We start from the raw sequence: 20,242 nt of genomic DNA, 5'->3' as shown, positions 1-20,242 counted from the left end.
GTCCAAGGAGGTCCCGGGGGTACAGATTCACCTGTGCGTGTCTATGCAAACCTCATTAATTCAGAATCGCTTGGCAGGTCCATTCAACAATTTTGCTGACATAGACTTCCACCTTCACCTCAAATACCTCGTCCACTCTCACTCACTGTCTCTCTCTCTCTCCCCTGCTCTCTCTCTTCTTTTCCTCTCATTCATTTCTTCTCTCTCTCTTTCGGTTGTTTTTCATACTCTCAAAAACAATACGCTACTCTTCAATCATTACCTGGTATGTATTTCTTTTTCAGAGAGGTGATTTTTACCCAGTTTTGCTCCCCTGTTTAGATTCTACCCACTAGCTAGGTAGCATTTGGGTACTATATATATATATATATATATATATATATATATATATATATAATACCCAAAATTGCAGTAACACACAGCCTCTCGTAGCTTATTGATATAATGTATACATCATCACTGTCCAAAGAAAGGTATCTCCATTTTTGTCGATTTTTATTTTTCTACATCATTTCAACACACACACTGTCCTTGGTGTTCCATGGTGAATGGACCAATAGAAATGCTCTAAAGCCACTTGAAATAAAATCTCTTTACATTAACTTACATTGAAAGGTAAGAGAGTTTTTGACTTCTCCTGTAAAGTTACTATTTTGGAGATGCTTGTTTTTCTTTGGACAGCGACGATATATATATATATATATATATATATATATATATATATATAGTGGATTCTTATATAAGAATCTGTATATCAGTGTTTTAGCTTAAAAAAGTAAGTAATCTAGTTGACTTAAAATTTTTAATTCATTGAATTTCTAATAGTAAGTAGAACTTCCAATAGAACAATAATGAGTTTTACCTTTTGTAACTTATTATTTGAAGTTCAGTGAACTCAAAATCTGAAGGCAACCAGGTTACTTACTTCTTTATAGTTAGAACACTGAATCATTTGTACAGTGTGTATATATATATATATACACTGTACAAATGATTCACATACATATACACACACATACATATACAACTTTTAATAGTCTTAACAACAAATCATTTATCTGTAAACTACCAAAATAAGCAATAATTAAACAAATAGATAAAGTAACTTAGTATGGGATATTTTTCCCCTTTGATTTTTTTTTTTTTTAAATGTTGAAATATAGACATAGATGTATATAATTCATATGGGACATATAATTACATACAGGAACTTCCGTTAAAAAACAGGACATATTTTTATAAGATACTGTGAGCGAGTCCCAGTGGACCCACATGCATTTTAAGAGAACTGCATTAAAAATGGATGCATTTTTGCCCAATCATAGAAAAGTAAAGGCAAGATATGAGGAAGATGACATAGTTCATATTTTATACGTCACATCTTTTCAGGAAAGTGCCTAATGTCTTATATATGAGTAAGAGAACATCGGATGAAGTTGCTAAATTAAAGTTAAGGCTAAAATACTGATGCAGAGAGAGAGAGAGAGAGAGAGAGAGAGAGAGAGAGAGAGTGAATGAGTGAGCGAGCGCGAGCGTATGTTAAGCTCAGGAGGGAATGTAAAGTCATAACCTCTCCAGAAAGAACACACCTCAAGGCTTGTCCGCTGCATTAGGGGCGCTAAGCGCTAGCACTGAGGTGAAGGTGAGACTGTTAAGTAAAGGCTGCAGTTCCACACTAATTATGCACAGGGATATGTTCACTTAGGAAGAATCATTAGCATTAGCATCATCACCCTGAACGCTCTGTCAGACGCCAGCTAGGGAGATATGCTTCTTGACAGATAAGTAACAGCACGAGTCTGAATTACTGAAACCTTAAATGTCAACCAGTAATCATGCTGGGCTCACTTACATTAGAAAAAGACTACATGTTTTGTTAAGTTTGTAGAGAAAAATATGCAGAATATTCATTCATTTTTCACTTGAGATAGAAAGTATTAGCTTTCCTTAGCCAATATTCTCCCAATCATTTGGTAGGGGAGCGCAGGGAACAACCTAATGCAGGGCACAAGTTTAACATGGACGTTTTACATTGTTATAGAAGGTCAAGCACCCCAAGCTTCTGACCACATCACCCCATTTCCTAGCCGTGGTCTCCCACCAAAATTCAGAGTGGTTTATCAGCGTTTTAAAGAGATCTGTGCCAAAGAGTGTTTTCAGGGCGTGTAAGTCTTTCAGTTACTGAGCTGTTTATGTAAAATCACAAAATCCAACCTTATATTAATTTAATCACCATCCCTTGCCACTCCCATCCCTGTCATTTAGACTGGGATCATGTGTGAATCGCTCATGAAACATTACAGGCGCCCTGAAGTTACATTACCCAAAAACTAGTCCTGTCCAAATGTGGTTAAAGGCTTATTATTCAGTAACTGCAGTCTCTTAGTTCTGAGACTGATCTAATTAAGGTCATTAATGACATTCATTTCAACACAGACTCAGGAAAAATATCGCTTCTACTATTTCTCAATCTCAGTGCTGCTTTTGTGACCACTGACCACTGAATTCTTAGAGACTGACTTGAAAACTAGGTTGGACTTCTAAAATGGTTCAGTTCATACCTGCAAGGCAGGAACTACTTTTTCAAAATAGGAACCAATGTTTCTGAGAGCGAGCCAGTGACCTGTGGTGTCCCCCAGGGTTCAGTTCTAGGGCCGCTCTTTTTAATTTATACATGCTTCCTTTTGGCTGACTACTACAACACTACGGGATATCTTACCACAGCTTTTTCGGAAAATCCACAAAAAATTCACAAAATCCAAACTTATATTACTTTATTCACCATCCCTAGCCACTCCCATCCCTGTCATGTAGACTGGGATTACGTGTCAATTGCTTATAAACATTACAGGCGCCCTGAAGTTGCTTTACCCAAAAACTTACCTTGTCCAAATAAGGATTAAGGCTTATTATTCAGTAACTACAGGGACTCCAATGCAAACCAGTTGAGCTATTCTTAGGTTATAATAGTGTGCAATAAAACTCTGACCTCTGTGTTAGACTCTTTAGGACTCTCACAGCATCTAAGCAAGAGCACATTCTGCCATGGCCACACTCTGGGCGTGGGTATCTCAAAGGGTCTCAACATATCAACCACTACTAAGCATGCTGGTTTGTGGGATAATTACTATTTTGTCTTTGAAATGTAGACAGCTCACTAGACAGCAAGCTCAGACGTCTGTTTTATGAGAAGGTTTATGAATGACAGCACAGCTACACTCCTCATAAGCAAAATGTGCATTGCACCATGCAAACCATTCGATTCTGTTGATGCTCTGCTGAATAGCTTCAACTCAAAAACTGTCAGTGTTATGGACGATATTGCACCAGTTATAGTTAAAACCATGTTGTGTGAATAGAAAGCATCAGGAAGGAATGCTATGGCAGTTGAACTCCAAAAGAGAGAATGGAGGAAGGCTGAATGTAGAAGGTGTAAAAATCAAGCTTCAAATTCACAAAGATATTTTCAAAGATAGGCTGTGAGATTACAATACAGTAATGTGGAAAAGGCTTCTTCTCCAGCATTATCAACAATAATATTAACAATAGCAAAATACTCATCGACCATGGTAGACAAACTGAGTCACCTGCGCATATGGTCACTGAATTAGTACCAACTAGGAGATGGAATGACTTTTTTAACACTAAAATCCATAATTCGACATGTCTATATCCACCAATGAGCCTGTGTTTTCTCCAATACCATGTAAAAGATATCACTGTTAAAATGTCCCAGTTTAGTGTTATTAATGATGAAATTTGAATTCACACAGTGAATCATCTCAAATCATCCACTTGCAGTCTTGACACATTTTTAAAGAATGAGTTTCACTCAACAGCAGTGGACACACTTCAGATACTCCATGCTTCACTCATGTTGGCTGTTTTTAAAAACTTGTGAAGCCTCTTTTAAAAAAGAAAAGTCTGAAAGTGACTCTAATAATTAATTACAGATCTGTTTCAAATCTACCTTTAACTTGAAAAATCATTGAATCTTCCAGCAACTTATCGGCTTTCCATCCTTAAATAGCTGTCTAGACAAACTTTAGTCAAGATTACGGACTAATAGTTCTGAGACGGCTCTAATTAAAGTTAACATTAATGACATTCGTTTAAACACAGACTCAGGAAAAATATCTCTTCTAATATTGCTCGATCTCAGGGCTGCTTTTGTGACCACTGACCACTGAATTCTTATAGATTGACTTGAGAACTAGGTTGGACTCCTAAAATGGTTCAGTTCATACCTGCAAGGCAGGGACTACTTTTTCGAAATAGAAACTAATGTTTCTAAAAGAGAGTGCCAGTGACCTGTGGTGTCCCCCAGGGTTCGATTCTAGGGCCGCTCTTATTTAATTTATACAAGCTTCCTCTTGGCTAACTCCTAAAAGACTACGGGATATCTTACCACAGCTATGCAGATGATACTCAGATCTACTTGGCCCTCTCCCCAAATACCCATGGTCCCCTTGACTCACTTTGTAAGTGCCTTGAGCACATCACTAACTGGATGGGACAAAACTTTCTGCAGTTGTATATTTTACCCAGGAATAGCACTGAGAGGCACAGACTAGCTGCCTGTCTGGATTTGAGAGCTCTGAAATCTAAATAACTAGCACGTAACTTTAGTGTATTAATGGACTCTGATCTGTTTTAGCAGTCGTGTCAAAGCAGCTACTGAATCAGCTTTTTATCACCTTAAGAACATCACCAAGATCAGAGATTCTCTGACTAAAGCGTCCATACCTTTATTTCTAGCAGGATTGATCACTGTAATGGTCTCCTAACTGGACTCCCAAAAAAGGAGCTCATTCAAAGTGCTTTACAAATAAAAAATTACAAAGATAATTCAAATGAAAATGGAAAAAAAGATGTAGGAGAAAGGAAATTAAAACCATATAGCTTCAAAAGAGAAGAAATTAAACATTAAATTCAAAATCTAATTCAATTATGATAATAAGGTGCCATGACAGGAGAGAAGTAGAGATGTTTTGGCTCCTGGAATAACAGTAGATCTCTGATTTTCCCCCTTGAGTACCTCACAACATTTGCAATGCATTGGCCTTGTGCTGAGAATGTCTCTGGCCTTAGTCATCAAAAACAAGCAACGGTCAGTAATTAAACAGTCTAGCTTAATGTAGCAAAGGGACCACTGACTTCCCAGTTCCCAAATTCCACACAAAATCAGGTGCAATGACACCCTACGACACAGTGGCTGCTCATATCCAGGAACAGCAGCTGACTGGCAGTGGCAGGAGTGATCTGTCACAATAAGGTCAATCAAACTGAATTGATGTGGGTTGAGTATGAGGAGAGATATGGTTTGGTCTTTGACAATCTGAGAAAGATTTAGAGAATCGATTGGAGTGGACACAGCCTCTGGAAGGGACAGCATGTACAACACCAAGTCCCCTAACTGTAAAAAAAAAAAAGAGTGGTGCACTTAACAGCTTCAGTAGAGTGTCAGGGCAGATGAGGGTCACCAGTAGCAGCCAAGTGAAAGACATTCGTTCATAGAGGGCAGATGTTGATGATATTAGTGTCACTTTCAGAGATAAACCAATACTGTCTAGATATTATATGAAGTATCATACATTGGATTAGAAGCTAAAACTCTTTATTGTCAACAATCACATCATTTTTCATTAGCCATAAAATTGGATGTCTCTCATTTGAATTATGCCTTTTTGTATTTAATAATGGAATATAAACAGGCCAATTCATTACATGCACCTACCCTGTATCTACACTCATTGTCCATTTTATCAGCTCCACTGACCATATAGGAGCACTTTTTAGTTCTACAGTTACAGACTGTAGTCCATCTGTGTCTCTGCATACTTTGTTAGCCCGTTCTATAATGGTCAGGACCCTCACAGGACCCCCACAGAGCAGGTATTATTTGGGTGGTGGATCATTCTCAGCACTGCAGTAACACTGACGTGGTGGTGGTGTGTTAGTGTGTGTTGCGCTGGTGCGAGTGGATCAGACACAGCAGTGCTGCTGGAGTTTTTAAGACCTCAGTGTCGCTGCTGGACAGAGAACCAAAATATCCAGCCAACAGCGTCCTGTGGGCAGCGTCCTGTGACCGCTGTTGAAGGACTAGAGGATGACCAACACAAACTGTGCAGCAGCAGATGACCTATCGTCTCTGACTTTACATCTACAAGGTCCAACAAGGTAGGAGTGTCTAATAGAGTGGACAGTGCAACACACACTAACACACCACCACCACGTCAGTGTTACTGCAGTGCTGAGAATGATCCACCACCCAAATAATATCTGCTCTGTGGGGGTCCTGACCACTGAAGAACAGGCTAACAAAGCATTCAGAGAAACAGATGGACTACAGTCTGTAACTGTAGAACTACAAAGCACTCCTATGTGGTCAGTGGAGCTGATAAAATGGACAATAATGTAGAAACATTATTGGCTGGTCAATGTATTTGTATGATGGACTGATTTACAAAGCCAGAAAGTGAGTTTTCATTTTTCAGATCAGCGAGTAGTATAAAAGTTTTTTTTTTATTGTGGTTAAATGATTTCAGTTTTTGATATAAAGAAAGTGGCAGTTATGCTGGCCATATCTCATCTTTGTGGAGAGTTTGACTTCCTCCCATTTCCCCCACCACTGCTCACTAGCAGCTCAACACAGAGTCACAACATTTCACATACAGAGAGACAACAGCACTGTAAAAATGACATCTAACATCACAAATGGGACAAAATTCATTTTACATTCTGTTAATTCATCATTTGATTATATTAATTGAAAATAATGCTGCAGCTGGGCTTCACCCTGCACTACAACACATGGGTCAGAGGATCAAAATATATATACATTTAAACATTAATGATGTTAATAATTTACGTATAAACAAGACATTTGTCTTCCAAATTTTGTCTCCATATTCTACACAAAGCCCTGCAACTGTCCATAATATAAAAAAGGATTAAAAGACAACAGCACTGTCTTACCTTCCCTTCATCTTTTGGGCTGTCACTCAAGTGGACCACTGGCCCTGGATGTGTCTTTGTTGATCTGTAAAAAGACAAGTTTCAAGATTTAAACATATTTACATCAATATAATAAACATAATCTGTCTACCGTGTGATGTAATGACTGTTTATTTGTTAGCATTGAATTCATTTTACATGACTTTTAGGTAAATGACTGACTTATGATGTTTGTATGGGTTCCAAAACACTTGTGATTCATTTTACATGACTATTTTCCAACTTTAGAATTAAACAGGCAGTTTTTGTTACCGCGCCTTAAAGCTGGTGTATGCAAAAGAGCTCTGTTCTGATTGGCTGCACTGTGTTGTCCTTATTTAAAAAGCAGTCATGGTTGAAACTCTCCTCATAACTTCAGTGTGAATGGACTGTGGCCTGAACTGGCGGATATATATCATTGTGTAGTTTTTGTGGCATCACAAAATGCAGCTGGTATATGCAAATTAGCTCTTTTCTGATTGGCTGCACTGTTTTGCTGTCATTTAAAAAGCAATAAGGGTTGAAACACTCCTTATAACTTCAGTGTGAATGGACTGTGGCCTGAATTGACATATACATATATTTATTGTGACATCACAAAATGCTGCTGGTATATGCATATGAGCTCCGTTCTGATTGGCTGCAGTCAGTGTTGAAACACTCCTTATAATTTCAGTGTGAATGGGCTGTGGCCAGAATTGGTGGATTTTAATAAGTGTCTAGTTTTTGTGACATCACAAAACTGATCCAGTTCACAGCTTAGTTTACATATATGGACTGTAAGGATTGGAAAGTGAATGGTGAGGAAAATTCAGTTGTTTTTAACTCAAAACTACAAGGGTTTTCATAATTTAACCTTATTTGAAATATTTATTCACTGTTTGCAAAGTCGGCTCTGAAACATTTAGACGAGTCACCTTATTCTTATGCAACTGACTCTTAGAACTGCATTGCCCATGCACACTACACCGTAATGAACTTGCTCTCTTGCATTTAACTAAGAACGTGGAGTCTGACTCCATGAAAATACCGACAATTTCATGAATACATGATTCACTCTGCAGGCCACTGGTGGCAGGGCTTTTGCTCACGAGTTGAATAGCAGAAAGTTCTGGAAGTTCTTTCAGTTTATAGCTACACTCGCCAAGGTCTTCTTTTTAAAAGCGTTTCTAAAGCGGAGAGCGCGGAGGTCAGGAAATGTCAGGGTTTTTTTCCGAGAGCCTGCGTTTGACTAAGTTCACTCGTGTTATGTACAGATATTCCAAGTGGGAGAGGAGTCAAAGCAGAAGTTAGAAGTGGGGGATGAAAGAAAAAGACGAAGAGAGCAAAAGGACAACCGTTTTCGACAATCGATCTCTCTCTCTCTTTCTCGCTCGCTCCCACGCATGCACAAAGTTCTAGTTTGACGGTGGAAATTGTCCATTTTAAATACGAATGTGGTAGAACTGAGTTTTTAACAGCAAAAGCCCATCATGAGTTGAGGTTTCTGACTTTTCCGCAGGTAAAAAGTGATCAAAAATCTGAAGTATTTTATAGATTATCAACAATCATCCACAATAGCGCCATAAACAAACCACTGTCAGCTCCTTAAAGATCCTTTCAGTGGAGTGATTTCAACTGTACTAAGTACAAAAGTGCATCAGTACCAATAAAGATGTTCACAAGTCACTGCATGTGAGTCTGAGTCGAGTCTCAAGTCTCTCAAATTTCAAGTCTCTGAGCTGTGAGTCTGAGTCAAATCCCAAATGTCTGAGGTGTGAGTCAGAGTCAAGTCTCGAGTGTCTAAAGTGAGTCCGAGTCAAGTCTCGAGCCTTCGAGGTGAGTCAGAGTCAAGTCTCAAATCTCTGAGGTGCACGTCTGAGTCAAGTCTCAAGTCTCTAAGGTGCGAGTCCAAGTCAAGTCTCGGGTCCCTGAGTTGAGTCAGAGTTGAGTCTAAAGTCTCTGAGGTGAGTCTGAGTTAAAACTGGAGCCTAGGGTCAGAGTCGAGTCTAAAGTTTCTGATATGCAAATCTGAGTCTCAGGTCTCTAAGGTGCGAGTCCAAGTCAAGTCTCGGGTCCCTGAGGTGAGTCAGAGTTGAGTCTAAAGTCCTGAGGTGAGTCTGAGTTAAAACTGGAGCCTAGAGTCAGAGTCGAGTCTAAAGTCTCTGATATGCACGTCTGAGTCAAGTCTCAGGTCTCTAAGGTGCGAGTCCAAGTCAAGTCTCGGGTCCCTGAGGTGAGTCAGAGTTTAGTCTAAAGTCCTGAGGTGAGTCTGAGTTAAAACTGGAGCCTAGAGTCAGAGTCAAGTCTAAAGTCTCTGATATGCAAGTCTGGGTCAAGCCTTGAGTTTTTGAAGTGAGTTGAATCTTAAGTCTCTCAGATGCGGGTGTCTGATTCTAGTCTCAAGCCTCTGAATTGTGAGTTGAATCCCAAATGTCTGAGGTGAGTCTGGGTCAAGTCTCGAGTTGCTGAGTGCAAGTCAAAGTCAAATCTTGAATCTCTGAGGTGCAAGTCTGAGTCAAGTCTCGAATCTTTGAGGTGAGTCCGGGTCAAGTCTCAAGTTGCTGAGTGCAAGTCAAAGTCAAATCTTGAATCTCTGAGGTGCAAGTCTGAGTCAAGTCTCGAATCTTTGAGGTGAGTCCAAGTCAAGTCCTGAGTCTCTGTGGTAAGCCCGAGTTTGGGTCTAAAATCTCTGAAGTGCGAGTCCGAGTCAAGTCTTGAATCTCTAAGGTCAAGTCTTCAAGTCGAGTCAAGTATGAAGTCTTCTCCAGTCACTGTAACATCCTTATTGCCATGGAAATCATCGTTATAAATAGCATATCATCAGATACTTCTGATAATAATTTGGCAAATTGTGACAATACAGCAATGTTTGCTTAACCTCAGCAATGCTGAGTGGATAATTGACTATCGCATGGCTCAAGTATGGCCTTAGAACCCATGACCGTCCAGTGGTACTCCACACAGCAGATCAGAGTTACAGTTTGAAATATGGGGGGATTCTTGGGGGAGGGGGGCTAGAGGAACAGTACACTGTGTGGTGCAGGGATGAAACACCATGAGCCATCCCACGAAATGTCACTAAAGGTCAGGATACCACTCGTCAACAGTTATTGGCCCAATTCCCCCCAATGCTCCACACAGATTATGCAAAAGCCTATCTATGACACAACCTGCCCAAATCATGGCAAATCATAACCCTCCTATACGTCCCCCATACAGTTCTGTCACAAACTCTCCGCCAAGTTCTGCCTTCTGCCCTAAGCCATCCAATCGCTGCTCAGCAACTGTTGCTATCTGTCATTGTCTCAAGCCTTCAGTTCATTATCAGCGTGGCAGTGCTTACATTTGAAGCTCCAGTTGTAGTTAAAGGATGTCAATTCTTTAACCGATTGCTGGTTTCTACTCATCCAAAGCCAAAAATAAGTTCAGGTTTTTAAGTTTTTTCTCATCTTTGCACATTTCAGCTCAGATTCTATCTCAGCCATGTCATCTTCATTGGGCAAATGTGCCTGTAGAAAGCAGATGCTGCAGCGTTGGATGTGTTTGGGAATCCAGTATTCCAGATGATTGTTATTGTTTTGTATCACCACAGAGCAGAAGTGATGGAACAGTTAGAGTGATGCCTGCATGGCTGTCTTGAATAGACTGTAGTCTGACGTTATGATATTGTGGGTTATTGGTGCATTTGGTAATTGTGTCTAGCAAGTTGGCCCACCCACTTTTTCACAAGCCTTCCCAAAAATGTGTTGCTGCCTAAGTCACTGGATCAAATCATAGGATGTAGCTTGTCATAGACCTCAGTAGTTTTAGTGATGTTTTTGTTTTTTTTTTTCGATTTTCTTCCCAGTTTAGTCGTCTCCAATTCCACCCGCTAGTTAGGACTCCCCCAATCACACGATGCTATCAACGCTAGGAGGGTGAAGGCTAACACAGGCTTCCTCCGAGACCTGTGAAGCCAACCACCGCTTCTTTTCGAGCTGCCGCTCACGCAACGTCATTGGACAGCCGAACGCGCTCGGAGGAAAGTGGCAACCGCCAGATCTGTTACGTCAGCTAACAGACGCCTGCGCTGACTAGCATCGCGCTGAGTGATGGGGGGAGAAGGAGGGGCCATCCTACCCACCCAGAGAGAGCGAGGCCAATTGTGCTCTCTCGGACTCCCGGCTACGGACGGCTGTAGCATCACCAGGGATCGACCTCGCGATCTCCTGATGATAGGGCCAACGCTTATACGGTTGCACCACTCGGGAGCCCCGATGTTGATTGTTTTACTTAGCAAACTCTACCACACAACCCTGAAGCGCTGCGATTTACAGTATTTGTATGATTTTAATTGAATAAAACTTTTTCCAAGATCAATTTTGATATATTTGGTGGATTTATCATGCTTGGTATCAGCTAACAAGTTCTTCTCAAACTCACTGTTTTCAAGCTAAAAGGTACAGGTGTAGCTGAAACTGGATTCCAGCTCGCCAGCTTCTTATTCACAATTCTTGTTCCACCTTAAATGGTGCAACGCACTGGTTAAAATCTGAAAAAGAACCTGTCAAATAAGCAGCTAACTTAAGCTTTTGTACGTGGTGTATAAATAGACCCATAAGGCCCATGACCACCTGTAGCCCCAGGGTCCACAAGCAGGTTGAAGCACCCCTGCTTCTAAGTGTTAAATGGAGGCTTTCTGTTATGAAACTACAACACCAAGAGCGAAAGGAAATTTCCTGCTGGACAAATGGTGACCAGGGGTTGTGAACCCAGCAGATACACATGTCCCGGTGATTGTGAGTGTAAGTGCAGAGGGAATTGCAGGGATGGTGGAAGAACACGAAAAATAGCCACAATATCCCGTCACCCTGTGTGCTGAGTCCATGCACTGAGGCTGAACCCTGGCGTCATGGCAACAAAGGACAAAAGCAAAGTGGTCGACAAAACCATGGAGGGGATTATCAGCCAAATCAGCCACAGTCTCAGTATGTATGTTCATATGAAAGCTCTGTGTTTCTTTTTTAAAACGGAAAGAGCAAAACATATTTTTAATAATATCCTGAGATTTTACCCACATATATATATACAATGTCATTAAGTGCAAGTCATTAATTTTTCAGCATCAGGAAAAAAGTAAGAAACATAATTCCCATAAAAAGACACATAAGCCTTAAGAACCGAATATAATATTAAATATTTCAAATTTTTCAGTATTTGAAGTGTCCATCCTTTGCCTTTGCTTCTAGTTCTGAGATATTCTTGGACCGTCATGCATTTTTCAAGATCTACCCAACTTTAAATGATGTTCAAGGCGAGGATCTGTGAGATCCATTCCAAAAGCTTCAGCTTGTTTTTCTTAAAGTAGTTGATGGTGGAATTTGAGGCATGTTTAGGATCATTGTCCTGTTGTAGAAGGCAGCCTCTTCTCAGCTTCAGTTTTTTGACTGAGAGCATCAAATTTACTTCCGTAATTCTCTGATATTTAGTAGAGTTCATTCTTCCATCTACCTGTGCAATGTTTCTTGCACTGCCACACAACCCAAAAGCATAACCCTCATGCATAACAGTTGGCACTGTGTTCTTTTCATCAAATGCTGCTCCTGTTTTTCTCCAACCTCTGGCTGTGGCCAAAGAGTGGCATTTTTGCTTCATCAGTACAACAGCACTTGTGATGAGGCTGAAGGTAAGGTTTCCTCCTGATAACTATTCCGTGCAAATCATGTATGTGAGAGAAAGCTGCACCACCACCCCTGTGTCCGAATCTTTCCTCTAGATCCTTTGCTGCCATATGGGGGTTTTGCTTTGCCTTTTTGGCCAGCACATGAGCAGTTCATCTGAGAGTTTTCTTGGTCTTCCAGATCTTGCCTTGACTTCCACCGCCACTTCTCACTAACATTCCGGATAGTGTAAATTGTGAGCTGATGTCTTTTTTATAGCATTTTCCTAGTTTGTAACCATCAACTAGCTTCATTTTCAGATCCTCAGCGAACTGCTTAGGGGAGCCCATGGTTGTTGAGTGTTAACATATGGTTCGAGAGAATTTATCATCATCAGCTTATAATTCTTGGCTTAACCAGTTTTGAAAAGTTACTTAAGGCCTAACACATTAAACAAGAACTGCCCAAACTTTTGTAGACAACTGAATATACTGTAATATTATTTCTTATAGGTATTTACAAATGTATTAAACATATAAGGCATATTATTACTGCATATAGGAACTTACATACATACAGAGCCCTGCCATGCATTAGGTTCTCGTTTCCATGCCTTGCCTTACTAAGTTGTGGCCACACGTTAGGATCTCATTCCCAATACTAAGTCGTGGCCACGACTTAATTGTCTCATTCCCATGCCTTAATAAGTCAGGGCCACAGGATGTCACCAGCGGGGCTCCGTACATCCATAATATATATTATTATTATTATTACATGAAGGAACTTATATATCGCTGTTGACGGAAGAAAACCTTGTATCTCCAAAATGACAACTTTACAGGAGAAGGAAAAAACCTACTTTACTTTTAATGTAAGTCAATGGAACCAGAGATATTTCCAAGTCATTTTGGGTCCATTCTTCATGAAATTTACACACAATGTAAAGGACAACAAGCATGATATTTATGTCAAAAACTGAAAAATGCAGATACGAGGTTTTGTTCCGACAGCAGTGATATACGCCGATCAGGTAGTCCATCTACAATTACAGACTGTAGTCCATCTGTTTCTCTGCATACTTTGTTAGCCCCTTTTTACCCTGTTCTTCAGTGGTCAGTTTACATCTACAAGGTGGACTGACATGGTAGGAGTGTCTAATAGAGTGGACAGTGAGTGGACACAGTGTTTAAAAACTCCAGCAGCATTGCTGTGTCTGATCCACTCACACCAGCACAACACACACTAACACACCACCACCACATCAGTGTTACAGCAATACTAAGAATGATCCACCACCCAAATAGTACCTGCTCTGTGAGGGTCCATGGGGGTCCTGACCACTGAAGAACAGGGTAAAAGCGGGCTAACAAAGTATGCAGAGAAACAGATGGACTACAGTCTGTAACTGTAGAACTACAAAGTGCACCTATATAGTAAGTGGAGCTGATAAAATGGACAATGAGTGTAGAAACAAGGAGGTAATGTTATGCCTGATCCTCTCTGCCGTGCATAAACCATGTATCTCCATTTTTCTACATTAAAATTATGGGTTTTTTTGCATAATTTAAAAGTTAGCTTGCATTGTGTTAAAATTTCATGATGAACAGAGCAAAAGATATGCTCCAAAATTACTTTCATAAAAATCTTGTTGCATTAATTTTCATGACATGTTAAGAATGTTGACACTACATCCTGATATTGTATAAAAACAGACCTAAACCTGTGTCTGGGTCTCTTTCACTGCCAGAAATACTGTTTTCCATTTTATATCAGCCTCAGTTGTATCCGTCCCCTGTCGGCCCTGTAAATATAACATTACACTGCATAGTACAGAATGCTACATATACCCTCTCTCTCTCTCTCTCTCTCTCTCTTGCTCGCTCTCTGACATGCGGCATTCCCCTGCAGCGCTGAATGTCGCGGCAGGATGATGGGCTCATTCTGCTGACTCATCGGCCTGCTGCTGCAAGGTGCTGATGCTGCAAGGGATGCGGTTACCGACGACGACAAGGTAACAGCAAGCTCTGCTAGTCAGGATTTGACCTGAATTCCCCCTGCAGACATGGGCTTATGTGAACACACATGGCCCTCGCATAGAACAAAAAACCCTCGCCACATTATATTCAGGTCTGTATAACTTGTGTTTGTCCGGCGGAAAAGAACGACGACGGTGAAAATTAATTTTCTCGAAAGATTATGCCGCCACATGCTCAAAGCAAGCAGCCAATATGGTGAGATCTTTGAAGTTTCCCCCTTTTCATTTCAAAGACAAAGACATCTCTGATACTGCTCTAATTAAGAAAATTCTGATTAGTGCTACGGTACTTTTTCCAACAAACAAATAAATAAAGCAAAAAAAAGTGCCTCTTTGAGGATTAAGGGAAAGGACGGCCTTTGAAGACTTTGATGCTAATAGACTTTTACACTCTGAGACGATGCAGAGGCGGCGCTCTCTCCTTCAACTCTGGTACAACACTTTAGAAGTTCATTAAAGATTTACTTAACCGTTCTGTATGGTTCACAGTCAATCATATTTTGCTATTCAAATATCTGAAGTTTTAAATGAATAGTATGGAATAAACTAGATCTTTGGTGCGTTCCAATCGAGAGGCAGCTGTTTAAGTAGGCAGCATTTTAAGGCAGCATTTGCGCGCTCCCGAGACGAAGGCTGTCCCATCCGGAAGGCAGCATAAGTCAGCTGTCTTCTAAGGTGCCTTATTTTGACCAAATCTGAAGGCTGCATCGCATGTATCTTTCTCAGCGAAGGCAATCCCACAATACTGTTCACCGGCCGAGAGTTCCATCACTTCAGTTTGATAAACATGGCGGACGAGGTGGCCGTTTCTGCCGGTCGAGGAGTTTAAAAATATAAGTTATTTCTTGATTTCGGACTTTACTGTTTTGATTGATTGTTGTATTTGTATAAAGTATTGAACATATTTGTGTTTGTAGGTCTCTAGAAATTGTTCCTGTGGTGAATTTCTGGCAGTTCGCTTGTCTAAGGCGAATTGACCGGCTGCATTTGCAACTCATTAGCTAGCTAGCTAAACGAAGCCAACGTTAGTTAGCTTAGCTAGCGGGCTACCTGTGTAAACACACTGGCTTTACAAAACGAGAGAGTCCAGTTTAAAATATTGGCTGCTCACTGTTTAGTTTAGTTTACTGTTAGTACTCAGGGATTTTTTCTGTCCTCAGGAACAAATGTGGGAACGAGGGCTGAGGAAGAGGAGTGGTTACAGGGAGAAAACTGTGCCGAACGACCGAAAGCAGATCACTTGCTGAGTTTATTTGGGGAAAAATGCAGAGGAACAGGCGCAACAGACTGATGCTCTCCCTGAATGATGAAAAATACTCTAACTTACTGCTCCGCTTGTCTATTGCTGTGCTTACCACAGTCACAAAAGTGTGAGATGAATGTTGATGGCTAAATGTTAGACTAGGAGCTCATAAATCAGATGAGAATGCATAAAGTAAAATGCATATTAGCAGCTTAACAGATTGTGTGCGATCCTTTTTTCTGAGAACATTTAGTACAAAATTATATGTAATATTTATCCTTTGTGTGTTAGAAATAAAGCAGGTTCATTAATGTGGATGAGGACAGTGAATGAATTGAAACGATTCATAAACTAATAGTCATGAGCTCCCGAGTGGCGCAACCGTCTAAGCGTTGGCCCTCATCAGGAGATTGTGAGTTCCATCCCTGATGATGCTACAGCCGTCCGTAGCCGGGAGTCCAAGAGAGCACAGTTGGCCTCGCTCACTCTGGGTGGGTGGGATGGCCCCTCCTTCTCCCCCCCATCACTCAGTGCGATGCTAGTCAGCGCAGGCGTCTGTTAGCTGACGTAACAGATCTGGCGGTTGGCGCTTTCCTCCGAGCGTGTTCAGCTGTCCAATGACGTTGCGTGAGCGGCAGTTCGTAAAGAAGCTTCACAGGTCTCGGAGGAGGCCTGTGTTAGTCTTCACCCTCCTAGCGTTGATAGTATGGTGTGATTGGGGGAGTCCTAACTAGCGGGTGGAATTGGAGACGACTAAATTGGGGAGAAAATTGGGTTAAAATAAAAAAAAACAAAAAAACAAATAGTCATGATTAACTTATCTGTATTTATCTGGGCTGCCGAGTCGAGTTTATAACAACAGATACTAGATGACTAGTTAGGCAGCTGCCTCCAGAATGGACCACACTAATTGTCATTCATGTGAAGCTCTATTCTTTCTTGTGTGTTAATCTCCACAAACTAGAACAGCACAAACATACAACAATATGAATTATTAATATGTAAAAATATGTTTTTCATTTCAACTTGACAAGCTTTTCAATTTTTGATATGTTTAAGAACACGAACCAGCCATGCATTTCATTAATTACGCTGCAGTATTGATAGTCATATTCAAAAATTTTAAAACCCCCAGTACAGTCAAATGTTTTGTTGATGTTGTCAGCTGATTTTTAAACACATCCTCTACAAGGAACAAAAACAAGTACATTTTATTGCAAGTTTTCATTCAACATACTGGAAAAAAAAATATATAAATGTGCCATAAGTTTTGCACTGGCCACTGTTTATGTTTTAATTTCTTCCCAATATATTAAATTCAGCAAATAAACAGCAATTCTGTATTAAAATGAGCAGAAGTGTGTTCTCTGTAGGGAATGTGTTCACTTATTTTTACCTCTATTGAATCAGTCCCTACTGAAACATTTGGTAGACCTTCGGTAATGTTAGTGCAATATGGAATGATCTATTATTTGTTTTAATAAAATAAATATGATTAAAGTGCAGGAAGAAGTTTAGTAAACATGGATGTTTGACAGCACACAATGGATCAAATGTTACTCAGGTGACTAAGAATGTCAGTACAGGATGACAAATCTACCAAAGTCCGGAGAGGCCATGAGCTGTTGCTATAACTTTCTGGACTTTGAGATAATGAGTTAATTATCTTGTGATCTCAAGATAACAACTGTGTCATCCTGCGATCACAAGAAAAATTAACTTGTTATCTCAAGAAAACAACTTTGTTATCTTGAGATAACAAGATAACTAACTCATTATTTCAAGATAACAGCTTTGTTATCTTGAGACAACATGATAACTAACTCATTATCTTAAGATAACAATTTTTGTCATCTCGGGACAAGATAATTAACTTTTTATATCAAGATAACAACTTTGTTATTTCAGGACAACAAGATAACTAACTCATGATTTCAAAATCATTGTTATCTTGAGACAACAAGATGATTAACTCATTAACAACTTTCTTTTATGTTAAGACAACAAGATAACTAACTTTTTTATTTCAAGATAACAGTTTTTGTTATCTCGGGATAAGAAGATAATTAACTTGTTATATCAAGATAACAACGTTTGTTATTTTGAGATAACAAGATAATTAACTTATCCAGAAAATTATAACTACCTTATGGCCAAATATCAAGGCTGCAACAGAACAGCCCTCCGAAATAACACTAATAACAACCAATACAATAGACATGACAAAGTGATCTATCTAACCGTCAAATATTTAAGAGGAGGGATCTGGGGAGAACATGAAAATGTGTTGCTAGCAGGTGTCTCCGATAATGAGATTGCATGAGTGAGTGGGCGAACGAGTGCAAGCAGCGCAGAGGAGAGAAACCTCAGAGATAGCACACGTAAATAGTGTTACTTTTAATGACAGTCCCTCTCTATGTCCACCTGTGTAGTCCACGTCTAATTGCCCTCTGTTGGAGAGTCTAGCTTTGCTCTTCATCGTTGTCACAAAAGAACGAGTGAATCTCTCTCCCTCTGTCTCTCTCTCTCTCGCCCTGCTCACCACACGAAGCCTATTATTGCTCTCTAAAACACTGGAGGCCAGTGTGAGCTCAGGATAATTCACTATTTCCTCTTGCTTTCCCTACCCAGGCTATTTTTGGCCCTCTGCGCAGGCCATCTTCTCATTTGAATATATTTCTATTCTTTTGTTTATTAAAAATGGTTCTCCCACTTCTGTGCCTCTTTGCTCCTGGTCGTACGTCTCCCACAGAGATTTCACGAGCAGCGTTCAGGATTTTTTTTTTTGATGGTTCAAGACATCTGACAAATGTTGTCTGGCTGATAAATTCGGGTGTTAATTAGAAAATAATGGCACTAATTACCAAGAGATGTAAAGCATTACTGCCATTACACACTTCAACAGCAGTCACGACTGTTCATTTCCAAAACGAGGCAATAAATAACGTCATGAGAGTGTGAGGCACAGAGGAAGAACATGATGGAGGACGAACTGCATCTGTGTGTGAAATATCTTGGGACATATTATTATCACATACAGAAACTTAGACAATTATATGAAATATATATGGTGCATATCACTGTTATTTCCCATAGATACTTACATATCTAGAAAACATGAGGGCCATATTATTATTACATGTAGATACTTACATAAATATATGGTATATATTACAAACACATATGTACATAGGTGTAATACATATAAGGAATATTATTATTACATACACTTCCAGGCGTTTTATGAAGAACACCTGAACATTCATGCAATTATCTAATCAGCCAATCATGTGGCAGCAGTGCAACACATAAAATCACTTAGATATGCACCAGCAGCTTCAGGTAATGTTCACATTAATTATCAGAATGGGAGAAAAATGTGATCTCAGTGATTTTAATTCTGGCATGATTGTTGGTGAGTATTTCTATAACTGCTATAACTCCTGGGATTTTCACACATAGTGTCTCTAGAGTTACTCAGAATGGATCAATAAAGTAGAAACATCCAGTGAGCGGCAGTTCCGAAGATGTGCCTTGTTGATAAGAGAGGTCAGCAGAGAATGGCCAGACTGGTTCAAGCTAAAAGAAAGGCTATAGTAACTCAGACAACCACTCTGTACAACTGTGGTGAGCAGAAAAGCATCTCAGAATGCAGAACACATCAAACCTTGAGGTGGATGGGCTACAACAGCAGAAGACCACATCAGTTTCCACTTCTGTCAGCCAAGAACAGTAAGCTGAGGCTGCAGTGGGCACGGGCTCACCAAAACTGGACAGGTAAAGACTGGAAAAACATAGCCAGGTCCAATGAATTTAGATTTCTGCTGAGGCACTCAGATGGTAGGGCCATAATTTGTTGCCAATAGCATGAATCCATGGACCCAACCTTCAACAGTGCAGGCTGGTGGAGGTGGTGTTAATGGTGTGGGGAATGTTTTTGTGGCACATTTTGGGCTCGTTAATGCCAATCAATCATTGCTTGAATGCCAGAGCCTATTTGAGTATTGTTGCTGACCATTTTCATTCCTTTATGGCCACAATTTACCATCTTTGAATGGCTACTTCCAGCGTGATACTGCACCTTGTCACAAAGCAAAAGTCATCTCAAACTGGTTTCATGAACATGACAATGAGTTCAGTGTTCTTCAGCTGTGTTCGCAGTCTGATCTGAATCCAATAGAACATCTTTGGGATGTGGTAGAACAGGAGATTCACAGCATGAAGAGCACCTGAAAATCTGAATCTGCAAGGAGTTTTGTGATGCAATCATGTCAGGATGGACCAGAAGCTCAAAGGAACATTTCCAACATCTTGTGGAATTCAATTTGTGTGTGTGTGTATATATAT

General features: G+C 40.1%; 1 protein-coding gene across 1 annotated transcript in view; it reads right to left on the bottom strand.

The window, feature by feature from the left end:
- stxbp5l (syntaxin binding protein 5-like) overlaps positions 1-20,242 on the bottom strand; it is a 262,054-nt gene that overhangs the window by 118,465 nt on the left and 123,347 nt on the right. Inside the window, exon 6 of the mRNA XM_036571863.1 lies at positions 6,979-7,042. Coding sequence (XP_036427756.1) covers positions 6,979-7,042 — 64 coding nt within the window. The remainder of the gene's footprint in view (positions 1-6,978; positions 7,043-20,242) is intronic.

This window comes from Colossoma macropomum, unplaced genomic scaffold, assembly GCF_904425465.1.
Source record: "Colossoma macropomum unplaced genomic scaffold, Colossoma_macropomum, whole genome shotgun sequence".
NCBI lineage: Eukaryota > Metazoa > Chordata > Actinopteri > Characiformes > Serrasalmidae > Colossoma > Colossoma macropomum.
Note: the sequence above shows the minus strand (reverse complement) of the source record. Positions and strands in the feature narration are given on the sequence as shown.